This window comes from Eptesicus fuscus, chromosome 12, assembly GCF_027574615.1.
Source record: "Eptesicus fuscus isolate TK198812 chromosome 12, DD_ASM_mEF_20220401, whole genome shotgun sequence".
Classification (NCBI taxonomy): domain Eukaryota; kingdom Metazoa; phylum Chordata; class Mammalia; order Chiroptera; family Vespertilionidae; genus Eptesicus; species Eptesicus fuscus.
In genome coordinates, this window is record NC_072484.1 from 93,130,167 (window position 1) to 93,144,325 (window position 14,159).

At 52.9% G+C, this 14,159-nt stretch overlaps 1 protein-coding gene across 6 annotated transcripts in view; it reads right to left on the bottom strand.

The window, feature by feature from the left end:
• LAMA3 (laminin subunit alpha 3) overlaps positions 1-14,159 on the bottom strand; it is a 156,303-nt gene that overhangs the window by 24,000 nt on the left and 118,144 nt on the right. For 5 of the 6 annotated variants that reach the window (XM_054723727.1, XM_054723726.1, XM_054723724.1 and 2 more), the window contains 18 exons: positions 13,976-14,026; positions 13,019-13,170; positions 11,139-11,249; positions 10,909-11,020; positions 10,300-10,467; positions 9,122-9,318; positions 7,591-7,707; positions 6,823-6,977; positions 6,425-6,566; positions 5,655-5,757; positions 4,439-4,555; positions 4,175-4,354; positions 3,559-3,701; positions 2,617-2,787; positions 1,960-2,111; positions 1,635-1,797; positions 1,093-1,226; positions 173-317 (listed from right to left, as the gene is read on the bottom strand). In XM_054723727.1, coding sequence (XP_054579702.1) covers positions 173-317; positions 1,093-1,226; positions 1,635-1,797; positions 1,960-2,111; positions 2,617-2,787; positions 3,559-3,701; positions 4,175-4,354; positions 4,439-4,555; positions 5,655-5,757; positions 6,425-6,566; positions 6,823-6,977; positions 7,591-7,707; positions 9,122-9,318; positions 10,300-10,467; positions 10,909-11,020; positions 11,139-11,249; positions 13,019-13,170; positions 13,976-14,026 — 2,513 coding nt within the window. The remainder of the gene's footprint in view (positions 1-172; positions 318-1,092; positions 1,227-1,634; positions 1,798-1,959; positions 2,112-2,616; positions 2,788-3,558; positions 3,702-4,174; positions 4,355-4,438; positions 4,556-5,654; positions 5,758-6,424; positions 6,567-6,822; positions 6,978-7,590; positions 7,708-9,121; positions 9,319-10,299; positions 10,468-10,908; positions 11,021-11,138; positions 11,250-13,018; positions 13,171-13,975; positions 14,027-14,159) is intronic. The other variant, XM_054723728.1, reaches the window with a different exon arrangement.

A 14,159-nucleotide genomic window follows, 5' to 3' on the forward strand; every position in this document is an offset into this window, starting at 1 on the left:
CAACACACCTTCCCACAACCAGAGAACGTAGGACTGGGCCATGGGAGAGGATGCAGGTCACATTTGCACCTGGTCTTTCAGGCCGAGTTGGCTGTTTATAATACCCAGGTACCCCAAGTTGCTCCATTGAATGGGCATACTTGCTAGTAGTTAGATGCTTGTTATAAATTACCTGGTTTTGTGCAAAGAACAGCAACCCTCTGTCCACAGTGGTCTGAACCGTCTGGCCAAAGGTGGGGATGGGAGCGTGTGGCTGAGTTGGAACTCGAGCATAGCCTGTGCCTTCAAAGTAATTCTTGTCCGACTCCTCCTTCCTCCTGTCAACACCAATCAGCACAAGTGAGAACAGGGCAGCGAAGGGTGATCCACAAGCGTGTTTATCAGTAGGAGATGCTGCTGTCTGGGGAATGGAGCCAACACATGCAATCTAGTCGTCAAGCTTCTTTAAAGAAGAGGAAACACCTTTAAACGCTGAGACAGCCAGCATTTCTCAGGAGGTACTCTTACATCTTATGATAATTAAACACCAGCTCAGTAAAGATCATATTCAGGAGTCCCTTTGAAAATATCTACTTAGGAAGAGCTTGAAACGTCCAAATATTAACGTGAAATACAGTAATTTTATTCCAAGTAATAAAAACTCAGTCTGTTTGGATTAGAATATCCCAAACCCTTTTAACCAGAGGAAAGCAAGGTCAGGAGCTCCCGGCAGAATGTCCATTAGGTCCAGGTGTGGGTGTGCTTTGTGGGCCACTTTTTTTTTTTTTTTCAATTTACAGTAAATATATACTTTTGTGCCTAAATCAGGTACCATCCTACACGGAACGTTTTGTGGTAGGAGGCACCAAAAATTTAAGAGAAATTTATATGTTTTTAAATCGAGAAAATTCTATCAACCTAACAAATTACACAGACGAAGAAAAAAGCCACCGGTCTTAGATTTTAGGGACGGCCTAGCCTGGTCCACGCCAGCATCCTCGAAGAACTGCTGGCCCAAAGCAGCCTGTGACATCAACAGCAAGTTATCCGTGTACAACACCTGCAAGTCGTGAAGATCACAGAGACCGAGACCCAGCTCCGGGCCCCAGTTACCTTCGACAAGGCTCCACTTCGGTGGTATTGAGGTTGAACGTTTCTTTGAAGTTGTACAAGCTCAGGACGTTCTCATTGAGGTCATCCAACTCAATACAGCCTTTGTACGGAGGGAACCTGAGTCTTCGGGGGAGCTGAAGAGAAGGAAACAAAAATCTGCTCACTGAGCAAAGGACAATGATCAGGTTGACCAAGAAATAGTATGAATCTGGCACTTTTCACCAACAACAGAGCAACAGGAGCTAAGAATGGGGACCCTGGAGCCAAATGCCCTGGCTTTACTGTTTAGAAACCTATGACTTTGGGCAAGTTATCCAACCTCTTTGTCTCAGTTCCCTTATCTAAGAAGTGGGAATGATAACAATGCTTTTTAAATGAATATACTTAGCATATATCACTGTGCAAGGAAGTACTGAGTGCTAGCTATTACCTCTGGGTGAGGTCCGAGAACATAAAGTTAAACCCACCTCCATATAATTGGTAAGTAGAGACACCAGATAACAATGTCCACGCTCCCCGCGGGAAGCAGCACCTGCACTTACTGTGAAGTCAGGTGGGTAGCCTCCCACGTAAAACACCACGTTTTCAGGGTCCAGGTTGAGGAGTGTGTTGCTGTTCCCACCTTCTATGTCATAGAACTGAGCTGTTTCTGGTTTATTGGATGTGGCTTTTCTGGTGTAATTAAGCCTTGCAAACTGGTAAATTCTGTTTAGAAATAAAGTAGATAGCAAGTTTATATAAAAATGTATGCACACATGAGAAAAAAATCAAAGCCAAGATTCTAAAAATGGGGTTCAGCAACACGTGCGATGGAAGTTTGGGGGCGTAAGTCAGCTTAACAGGAGCCGCGGTCTGTCGGCCGAGTACCTCTGGAACTTGACCCGGTCCATAACCGCCTCCTGAGTTTCACTCCTGGTCAAGGTCTGGTCCACCTGCAGCTCGGCCTCGCGGTCCCCCAGGTTGTAGACACACCTGAGTTGGCCGTCCACCACGGCCATGCCGATGTAGTCCCCGGAGGCCTGGGGCAGAAAGTCCACCTCAGAGCCCTGGACACACGCATGCTCTCAGCTCCCATCCCAAGCGAGTGCATCTCCAGTCACGCGTGGGTTCACACAGTGAGCCTTGGGGGCAGAACAAACGAGGCGTATCCTCGTGGGAATAACACGACAGCACAGCTCACACTGCTAATGCGCGAGCTGCCTTGGCTCGCGGTGTCGTGCACTCATGTCCTACACGTGAGGGTTCCATGAAGCCCTCACATTGCTGCCCTGGGCACACGGGAGAGGGGCTGACCTTTGGCCCCAGGTGTGCATGTGCTCACGGGTGCACACGTGGAAGGCCCCTAGCTCTGCGGCAGGTAAAATCCAGGGCTGACGGAGGCCCCGTGCACCGTCGAGGTGGTGGAGCCTGCTGACACGCTGGCGGGATTTCCTCCTGCTGTGCCGACGGCACGGCCCAGCGGGGTCACGCGCCCCCGAGCCCATATTCCTTTAAGAACAGGAGAAACGCCAGCGCGGCACTCACGTCTCTGTTGCCGAGGTACATCACAAACATGTTCTCCGATCCTCCATTCTCCCCGGGCTCGGGTCTTTGGAGAAACAAGGAGAGAGACGTGTACCCCTTCAGGTCGTCCAGGTCGCTCGGCAGCCGGACCTCCACGCCCGACTTCCCGTTGAACCTCATGGGGATGGCGACCTGCGAGGGCGAGACGGCGGCGTTAGCGCTGTTCCAGGGGAACGTGGGTGTGCAGGGCGGCAGCTCCTGGCTCCCCAGCTACTCCTTCTAGCACGAACCACCGCTCCCAAGCCGGCTGATAAGGAACGAGGGGTGTGAGGCCTCCTAGCCCCGCAGTAAAAAGCACGAATGATCCAGAGACATGGAAGCATGGAACGGACTGTTAAATGTCAGAGGGAAGGAGGGTGGGAGGGTGGGAGAGTAGAGATCAACCAAAGACCTTGTATGCACGTATGCATAACCATGGACACAGACAACAGGGTGGTGAAGGCCTGGGCAGGAGGGCAGGGGGGCCAGAAGGGTCGATGGGGGGGGGGGGGGTGGATGGGAGAAAGGCTGAGGGATCCGTGCTCCTATGACAGAAAATTGCTGTCACCCCACATCCAGAACATGCCGGCGCTGCAGGAACTGTCCGTCCCTCCGGAACAAAGGGGACCACAGCGTCCGTCACAGGAGGACGCAGGGCCTGGGCAGCATCGCACCAGCACATTCCGACCACAGAACCCGCCCTGAGATTGCGTTCACCCAGCCCTCTGTCTGCAGACACTGGGGGGCAGGAGACAGTCGGTCCCCGACACACCGACCATCGGGGATGACAGGAGGCAGCAATCAAGCAACCGAAGAGTCAGGGCAAGAAAGCAGCGGGCTCTCGGGGCAATAAACGCTCTCCGTCGGTGAACGGGCGACTTTTCCGAGGAGGAGCTCTGGTGCCGGCACGCGGGGTGCACCCACCTTGTTCGCTGCGTCCCTGGCCTGCTGGATTAGCTCCCGGATGTGGTCCACGTTGTCAGAGATGTTGCCCAGCGGCAACAGCTGCTGGTTGATGCTTTCAATCTTGCTCAGAAGATCAGGCAGCTTGTTGGTTAGTTTCTTTACTGTTGGTGAGATGAGGAAACACATTGACGGTGAGCGTTGAGAAGGTTAAACACAGATGCTCCTGGTGACAGCATTTGTCAAGGGGAGTGTTTGGGTCCCGAATGTTGAACCGGAGGACTCAGAGACCTTTCCTAAGCACACCAGGGATTTTATTCTGCAGCCACATGCCAATCATCTTTCTCGACCACTTTAGGGAAAATACCTCTTGGTTTTCGAACCCTTAAGCTCAATCATGATTCAGGGACCCCATCATGAGTCATTACATCTATAAAAGGGGAGTCCACAGCAGTGTGAATGAGTTCTGCCCGGTCCTTCTAAGGAACAGAGCACCCATATCTTTGAATGAGTTATTGGAAACTGTTCTCATGTTTTCGTTTCTAAGATCACACTTGATCAGGGAAGAACCTAAAGTGACCAGAGCACAGAACGAGGGAGACCACGGATCGCCTCCCCGGCCCCGAACGCCGGGCACCTGAGCTGTCCGCGTCGGTGAGCGCCTGGCTGAAGTCTTCGCCGCGGGTGCTCCCGTAGGCGTCCTTAATCCTCCCCACATCCTCCTGGATGGGGTGCAGCCCTCCCAGGACCGTGTCTGTGATGTCGTTGGCACTTCTGACCATGCTCCTGGCGCTGCTGATCAGGCCGTCGATGTCGTCTGATGCAGAGACAGGGAGGGTGAGTGTCTGAGCCGCCCAGCAGGAGCAGCCGGGCGCTGGGCGGGGGCTCAGGGCACACAGACCTCTCGCCATCCCGCGCAGGTCATTGCGGAAGGTGGTGACATTGGTGTGCATCGTGCCTTTCTGAACTGTCATCGTTCTCAAAGTTTGCTGGAGGTTGTTCAGAGCCGGACTGATTTCTAAAGGGAAAGGGAGCGCGAAGGCGGTCACTCGGGTTTTGATCCCGCGTGGTGCCAGCGGCCCGGCAGTAGCTGGTGCCCGCACAGCGTCGAGCAGACCTGCAGGTAAGGCCCCCGAGACGCCACCGCTGTCACTAGTACATGTTTGTCGAGTGACTGAGTGACTGAGGGGCGAACAGCTGGATGCAGAATGCAGACAGGACGCCTCTTCAGTCTCCGAGAGCGGGGAAGGCGAGCTGTACCCCAGCCGTGTGCAAGCAAACCACACACGTAGGCACTGCCTGTTCATTTCCACACCGAAAATGAACCACATTTAGAAAAGCCCGTGAGGGGAACAGGCTCACAGACACCCCTAGGCGGTAGAAAACAAAAAGAAGAAAGGAACAACGTGCTTAGCAGCCTAAGCCTGTTTAAACCCTCACTTCTTAGCCCACATTTTATAGGGAGCAGATGACATGCAAAAAAAATGTAATTCTTAAAATCTACTAGGCAGATGATTACATGTCAACACAGGAGTCTGGTGATATTGAGGCGGATTAAATGAAAGGAAATTTTCAAGGATAAAATCTGTAAGTAAGAAGCCCTCATGTTTCACCGTGGCAGTGGCTTTTGGTACTTGTGATTGCTAAGATTTCAGGACTTAAGAAATGTTCTGGCAGCTCCTCAATGATCTGAAATGAATGATCTTCACCTTAAATAAGAAACCAGCGTGTGGGAGAGGGGAGGGGGCCCATGGGGGGAAGAGGGGACACCTGTAATACTTTCAACGGTGAAGATAAATTAAAAAGAAGAAGCCAGCCCTGCACATGTGCCTACGCGGTGTGGGTTCCCGGTGCCATGGCCACAAGTAGGTTAAGTTCAAAGCCCCAAAGGCCAGGCCTAGACAGGCTCGTCGCCCTCAAGGTTCACCCAGTCACGAGGCTCCAGTTCAGCCAGGTCACGTGGGAATACTGGGCAGGAACCACGTCTACAGACGGACCACGGGTTACCCACCGCCCGGCGCTGGGGTTCAGGAGGGCCTTTCTCTCCCAGGTGCCTCTCCCGCCCCCAGAGGTATCATCCAGCCCCCGACTGTACCCCGACCCCCTCGCCCCAATACCTCGCTGCAGCTTGCTCTGTGTCGTCTGGGCTTCAGTTAACAGCGCGTCGCTGTCAGAGCTCAGGGTCCTGGCTTTGGACGGAAGGTCTTCATTCCTCACGGTCTGAAAGCCAAGTGAGTCGGCCTGAGCAGGCGGCACAGCTTGGGAAACCGGAGAGAGCCTTCCCCTGCCCGAAGCCCCACCTTTCATCTCTAGAGAAGGAGTTTATGGTGAAGAGGAGGTTGAAAAAGGCTGTTCCTTAAGAGAGAGATTCAGGGCTCTCGGCGGACACCTGTGGTGTGGGGAAGCGGACCATCTCGGTGACATGCTAATAACATACGTGCTAATGACATGCTAGAACACCTGCCTCGTGTGCTCACTGTCACTGTCCAGTTCCCTCCGCAGTAACTGAGGACAGAGCTGAGCTGCTTTTAGGGTTCAGTTTTTGGGAGATGAAAGCCTTCAACCTTCTAACAAGGCCTGTCCCTCCTTCTCTGATATTTAATAGCTTGTTCTAATAGCAAGTTCTAATTTAAAGTAATAGTTATATGTGGATCTATAGCTATATCTGTATCTAGCTATATCCCTCTATATATAGATCTCTACCTCTACCTCTCTCTATCATCTCTACCTCTCTCATATCTCTCTCTCTCTCTCTCTCTCTCTCTCTCTCTCTCTCTCTCTCTCTCTCTCTCCTTCTACCCCTTGGTGCACAGAGAAGGAAAATAGAAAGCCATCATCTCAGAGGAGGGGGCACCTAGAGAAGGTGCCCGTGCAGGCAGGTGCCCACCTGGAGGGCAGACTCAGAGGCGCTGGCCGCCTTGTCAGCTGCGTCCTCGGCCGCCTTGATGGCGTTGAGGATGTTCTCGTAGGCGGTGGCTGCCTCCACGGCGCAGCGCACCAGCTCGTCGGCGCTGGCGTTCCGCTGGGTCCTGCAGCGAGTGCGGTGCTCAGCAGTGGCCCCTGCCCGCGCTGACCCCCATGCACCTGCTAAGGGGACACCTGGGATCTGGGTCCTGCAGCTCTACACCCCCCTCCCCGGCCTGGGAACCAGCCTCTGTTGTAGGAGGGATTGGACCCGGGCCTGAGCCACCCTCCACCCTGTTCTGGAGGCCCAGGGGGTCCAGGGGGGTTTCACCCCAGGCCCAGTGGGTCCTCACACAAGGGGGGTGGGGGGCCCACACTCACTCCTCCAGCCGCTTGGCCAGCTCCTGCAGGGCCTGTGCATGCGCCTCCGCCCGCGCCACCAGCGCCGCGTTGCCGGCCGATGCGGAGAGCGCGCTCGCCTTGTCCCTTAGCTCCCGCCGCACTTCGCTCACCGAGGCCGCCAGGTTGTTATAGTCCTGTTTCCCGTGGACAGACAGGCCGTTTAGCACGCAACATGCGTGCATTCCTGAGCTCTGCCCGACACGGCTCGTTCCCACGCGGCCACAGGAGAACCGCGCTTTCGAAGCCCTTCCCTCGCCGGGTAACCGTAGGTCACTTAGTGGCGCCGGAGCATTCGCCCATTTGAACGTTTTCCTTGCGGGGGGGGGGGGGGGGGGGGGGGGGCGCGGCCCCGCTGGTTTTTGTAACCGCGCTGTTACCACTGGTGTCAAGTCCTACTAAACCACACACACTTTTTGTCTGATTTGCAAATAGCGATCATAAAACACACCTCCAAAATGCCCGCTGGGCTAAGGAAGGCTGTCCATCTGGTGTCAGTCCTACGTGCTTTCTGCTAACGGGGACGCCTGCATCTTAAAGGGCCGTTCCAAGGCTTTAAACTATGAGAGCAGCGTTTGCTCACTGCAGACAACACGAATAGACGAGGAAGACACGCTAGTCACCCCTCCCGGCCAGGGGGCACCCTCCTGGCATGGTGGCATATTTCCTCCACAAGGATGGCCACCCGCCCACGCTTCCCTGCCGTGACGTCGGCGGTTTTGATTTTTCTAGAGAAGAGCGTGGCCTCACCTCCTGGCTCTTCTCCATCAGCTGCAGCAGGACGTTGGTCTGCAGTAACGAAGAGTCGGCCGCCGCCAGCGACTTGGTGAACTCGCTCTGCAGGGCGTTCATCTCTCTCACTTGTCTCTGGAGAAGGAAGAGGGTATTGGTGGGAGCGCAGACTCTATGGACAGCAGGCGCAGGAGCCACTTCAGTCAGAACGTGTTCTGGGACTAAGACCGTCTCGTCCCGGCAAAGACAGAGGGAGGGACACTGTTCTCCCTGCGGTGGGGCGCCGTCCCGGTTCCCTCGGGCCAGGGAAACAGCAGTTACCTTTCTGGCCCGGTCTCTACACGGGGCCTCTCGGGCACCGAGGAGGACAGAGAACCAAGCTCTGAGATGTGGAGGAGAACGAGGGATTTTAAAAAGCTACAGGCATGTGTTCCTCACTCCTGTGTATGCACAGCGAATTTGAATATTATATATAATTCACCATTCTTTGTAGGACTTGTTTTCTTTCTTTAAAATATGTTTTTATTGATTTCAGAGAGGAAGGAGGGGGGAGAGAGAGAAACATCAGTGATGAGAGAGAATCATTGATGGGCTGCCTCCTGCACACCCCCTACTGGGGATGGAGCCCACAACCCGGGCCTGTGCCCCGACCAGGAATCAAACCGTGACCTCCTGGTTCATAGGTCAACCCTCAACTACTGAGCCACACCTGACGGGCACCAAGTTCTTTTTGGAATCAGTCCTATGCTATTCCACTCAGGTCTCTGTCCTTTCCTAACCTCTCACGCTTCTGTTGCTGGTTTCACACAAACGCTCACCGTCAACGCGCACGACAGCATCGCGGCTCACAGTCCTGCCCAATCAGATTCAGATGAGGCCTGTGTTTCACTTATTTCCTAAAAAGCAGGTCATGGTTTAACACGCCCTTGCTGGTGATTGTGACAATGATGTTTGCCTATCTGACAGAAAGTTACTTAAAGCATATTATATATGTCCGACCGGTGTGGCTCAGGGTTTGAGCAATCACCCTCGGAACCAGGAGGTCACGGTTCGATTCCCGGTCAGGGCACATGCCCAGGTTGCAGGCTCAATCCCCAGTATGGGGTGTGTAGGAGGCAGCCAATCAATGATTCTCTCTCATCATTGATGTTTCTCTTTCTCTCTCTCTTTCTCGTTCTCCTGTCCTCTCTGAAATCAATAAAAACATATTTAAAAACCATATTACACACTTTGAATGAAAACCAGTGCGAGTTTAGTTTCTCATCTGCTCGGTAACATTATTCCTTCAGGACTCTGGCAGCCCGGTGGGGTGTGTGGGGGTGTGTGCTCTCCTTTCTCTGTGGTTTAAGTTCAGAATCTTTTCTGGCAACTGAGGAGCTTTGCATGTGATGCCTTCATGCCTCGTTCCTGTTTGATTAGAGGCTCCCACACAGAGAGGTGCACACAGACTGGATGCACAGATGGTCCCCGGCTACGCCACTGAGTCCACAGCAGAGCCGTCACCCTCCTCCTGTCCCGAGTGACCGTGGCAGATGCCGCTGGGACTCACCTGGATGGACTCCAAAGCCCGCTCGCTGTCCTGGTTGAGGCCCGTGGCCTTCCTGGCCTGGGCGGCCGCCTCCTGCAGTGCAGCCCGGAGGCCCGCGAGCCTGGCCTCGTAGTCGTTTAAGGAGGCCCGGATGCTCTGGGCAAGCCCACTGTGCTCCCCCGGGCGGGCATCCAGCCAGCTCCGGACCCGGTGCAGCACTGAAACACACACCATGTTTCCCACTGAGGACACGCGCACGCGCGCCGCTGCGTTACGGAGGCTGCAGAGGACAGCTGAGCTGCTAACCGTGTCACGGCCCTCCTCGAATGTGCGAGGGGACGGGAAAGGCACTGACATGCAGGCAGCACCTCTCTGGCGTCGTCCCCGTGGCCTCACTAACGTCTGTGATCATCACGTGAAAACAGGAATGACTCATCCTCACGTTTCCCGTGAGGACACGGAGACTCTGGGAAATGAGGGGATGACCCAGGAGTGCACAGCCGGCCCCATGGGGACCAGACGAGGTCTGCAGGCCTCAGCACGTGCCCCTCTCCTCCCTCTGCGCCGGCTCCCGGCAGGTAAAGGCCAGGCTAATTTTACATGTAAACAGCACAGATGCTGAAAGAAAGCTGCCACTGCTGGTGGCACTGATCAATGAGCCAGGGTTGACTTTATTTTCCTAGAGAATGATGAACGGTACCTGAAAAAATACGCGCCACACTAGTATTTCTCCGTTTTCAGCTAACGAGGCATTTCCCCTAATTAAATGAAAACTTCAGGTATATTCTGTTCATGCCTACTATGTCCATTTCCTGTTTTCACAACAATAAAGCTAATATCTGTTAGTAATTCAAACGTGATAGGGGCGGGCGACCTTTCAAAAATGATATAGCGAGAACGCTGGGAGGAGCTGGAGGAGAGGAGAATGAACATGCGGTAAACATGGAACAAGGGGTGTTCGCATCTATGATCTTAGGAGGAGACCCCCTTTGTGCCTGACGGTAAGACGTTACCTTCTACATCCTCTCCGGGGTGTGGATGGGCTGCCCCTCACCCCAGGCGGCTCTAACGTGACAGACACGGAAACTGGATCCCCCCACCCCTCTCTGCCTGGGACTGGGGACTCGATCTTGCACTTGGCACCCTGGATTTCAAACTGATCGGAATGGGTGGGTGTGAGAGTTGGGGAACGCCCTTACGGAGCTGCGCCTCTCTTTTCTCAGCCTCTGCGTCTCTCAGGTTCCTTCCAAAGTCGCGGCCCCTCAGCTCCTTCAGCATGCGCTGAGCTTCGGCCAGCTTCCTGGGGAACTCGCCGGGGGGCAGGGTGTGTCCTCCTGGGTCTGCCCCCGAGACCTGCCTCAGCAGGACTGGAAAACAGCAAGGAGTGTCAGACTGGGAGTTCCGGACTCTGGCAGATGACTTACAACAGGTAGGTATTTTTAGGGTTCATATTAGTTTTTCAAACATTTTTAAATTGATTTTTAGAGAGAAGGAAAGAGAGAGGGATAGAGAGAAACATCAGTGAGAGAGAAACATTGTCCATTAGGGGCCTCCTGCACGCCCCCCACTGAGGATCAAGCCCACAACTCGGGCATGTGCCCAGACTGGGTATTGAACCGTGACCTCCTGATTCATAGGTCGACGCTCAGCCACTGAGCCACACTGGCCCGGCAATATTAGTTTTTTTATTTTCACTATAGGATCTTCCTCATAATGTTGAACTCTTAAAGGAAAATCTTCCAGAGTGCAAGCACAGGCTATGTAATAGAAAACAGTTAACTAGATTATCAGGCTGAGTCACTTCTTACTGTGCACATTTCGGATGACATTTTTAATCTTCGTGTCCAGCTCTTTCGCACTTTGAACTGTCCGATCAAGGTTGTTATATAACGTTTGTGCTTTTCTGGAGTTTGTTTGAACCTACATGAAAAAATAAATGGATGAGCAACAAATTACGTTAATGGGGGGGGGGGGGTGTGAATTAACAATATTTTGAAAGTACATACAAAAAGGTAATGTTATTGACCTAACACATTACCTTTTCTTGCAAAGTGTCAAATTCACGACTCAGATGACTGAATTCCTTTTCCAAGCCATCCACCTTGGAGCCTTGGTTTGAAATGGCAGAGCGGTAGTTCAGCAGCTGGTTCTGGAAGTCAAATACAGAGTGGATCTTACTTTGGAGCAGAAATTTGGGTTAAGTTCTATCAACTTGGTAAACCTGGTGATCACACGAAAAGACTCATTTAGCAAGACCAACGCTGGTTCTGTGGGGAAAATGTGGTTCTTTGAAATAGGCTGCATGAAGAATCTACTGTCTTTCTTTTTTAAATTTTTAAAATATTTTTTTTATTGATTTCAGAGAGGAAGGGGGTGGGGGGGAGAGAGAGAGAGAGAGAGAGAGAGAGAGAGAGAGAGAGAGAGAAACATCCATGATGAGAGAGAATCACTGATCAGCTGCCTCCTGCATGTCCCCCACTGGGGATCAAGCCCACAACCCGGGCCTAAGCCCTGACCGGGAATCAAACCCTGACCTCCTGGTTCATAGGTCAACCCTCAACCACTGAGCCACGCCAGCCGGACAAGAACCTACTTTCTGATATAAATTGTGACACGGCTCTACAATAAAAATGGCAACGTTTAAAAAACGAAAGGACAAGAGATACTTAACTTGAATGAATGACGTAACCTTATAGAAATGAGAGTGGTCCCACTTACCTGATGTATTAATTTCCAGGTTCTATAATAAATTCAGCTGCTTTTAATCTAACCTTGTATTATAAAAGCAGGGCCCATGGCTACTTCATTGAAGGGACGCTTAGACGCAAAGACGGGGGAGCAACAGGGGAAGCCAGGCTGAGAGACGGACGCCTCGTCTCACAAATGAGGAAGAGGAAGCCAGGGCAGGTGGGCGGCTGGTCCCTGCCAGGGGTGCACAGCCCACAAGGCTTCACGGGAAACGTCATCAAACGTTTAAGGAGAATTAACCACAACGTACACAAATCTGTTTCTGAGTCTTCTCAGTGCAAGAAGCCTGTGTGAGAAAAACAGCTCGGAAACAGGAAGTCAGGAATGTCCCTCAGAAGCGCTGCTTTGTGTGTTTACTAACATGTTCCATCAGTAAAATGTGTTCCTCTCAGTGAAATAAGTCAGAAGGAAAAAGGCAAATACTGTATGGCTCCACTGACATGTGGACTCTAAAACACAAAACAAATGAACAAATAAAACAAAAGAGAAAGGGCTCATGGGCACAGAGAAAAAAACCGATGATTGCCAGAGATGGCGGGGCGGGGAGGGAATTGGGGGTGGGCAGAAAAGGTGAAGGGCAGTAAAGATTAAACACTTCCATTTATATTGCCCCGCAGGCGGGGCTCAGTGGTTGAGGGTCGACCTATGAACCAGGAGGTCACAGTTCATTTCCCGGTCAGGGCACAGGCCCGGGTTGCAGGCTTGATCCCCAATGTGGGGCATGCAGGAGGCAGCCGATCCATGATTCTCTCTCCTCATTGATGTTTCTCTTTATCTCTCTCCCTTCATCTCTAAAATCAATAAAAAATATATTTTTAAAAAACACACAACAACTTCCAGTTATAGAATAAATGCGTCCTGGGAAGTAACAGACGGCACGGAGAAAACAGTCAGTAACGCTGTCACCGCTCTGTGGGGACAGAGGTAACAGACTCACCGTGGCCATCACTTCACAACGTCTATGAATATGGAGTCGCTAGTCACCCACCTGACGCTACTACAACACCTCAGGGCAATTACGCCTCAATGAGAAAGAGCCCGACCTCCGACCCCGTCGCGAGCAGAGGCAGGAGGGAAGCCGAGCCTCCTTTCCTGCGTGAGGACCGTCACTCACGAGCATCTGCCCGACCGGATCTCACGGGCCAGCGTGGCCGGGCCCAGGCTGCTCACCCGCAGGGCCTCGGTCTGGGTCTCCAGGAGCTCCATCTGCTGCCGCGTGCCGGCACTGGCGCTCAGCCCCTGCAGCTGCGACTTGACGAGGCGGAGCTCGTCCTCCAGGGCGGCCAGGTCGTTCAGGAGGGTCACCACGCAGCTGTCACAGTCTGCGGGGCCACAACCAAAGGCACGTGTTCTGAGGCTGGGCCGCAGGCCCGCTAACAGGGCCCGCGGGCTCCACAGCCGTTAACGGGCCCCGAATCAACTGGCAAACACCACAGCCCTGGACCTCTGGGGGGACGCAGACTCTGAAAGGGGAGGCCTCTAGGAGGCTGCATCTCAGAAAGAAGTGGGGTGCGGGGGTGAAGGTGGTAAAGGCACAAACACCCAGTTATGAGATACGGAGTCCTGGGACCTAAGACTAGAGTTAATGATACTCTATCGCATATTTGAAAGTTGCTAGAAGAGTACAGGTTTTCATCACAAGAAACAAATTTCTATGTAAGATGATGGATGTTAACTAAACTTCTTGTGATAATTTTACTGTGTGTGTGTGTGTGTGTGTTGTACACCTTAAACTAATACAATGTTGTATTAATTATATCTCAATAAAACGGGAAAGAAAGAAAAATGGCGAGTCTGTGTAAACTACTGCTTATTTTATATGAGGAAACGACATTTCGTTACTTATTGCTGTTTACCAGGCTGAGGTAAGAGATTTAGAAGAGTTTCCCCAACAACCCTAAGGAGGTCGACCCAGTTATTATGTCCATTTTGCAAACGATGAAAGGGAGGCTTGAAGTCAGGTCACCTGCCCAAGGTCACACAGCTGCCGGAGGAGGCTGGACTTGACCTTAAATAGCCCTCCTGCCACCCTCTCCCCTGTGCTTCCCCAGACTGGACACTGTCCCGACGGGGGCTCACGTATCCCGGGAAAGAACGCACGGCTGGGAGGGCGCTTTCTTCACTCACCATCACATTCCTCGCCAGCGCCGCCGTCGCTGGGCTCTTGGCTGAGGCAGTCTGAGGGGTGACCAAAGGAGACGTGTCACTGGCGCACTCCTCACCTGCTTTCTGACGCGGCTTTCCGGAGGGAGAGCTAGTTTGCAAGGTTCCAGTCTCCCCCCACCCGCTGCCGCCGGCTCTGCCCGCTCCC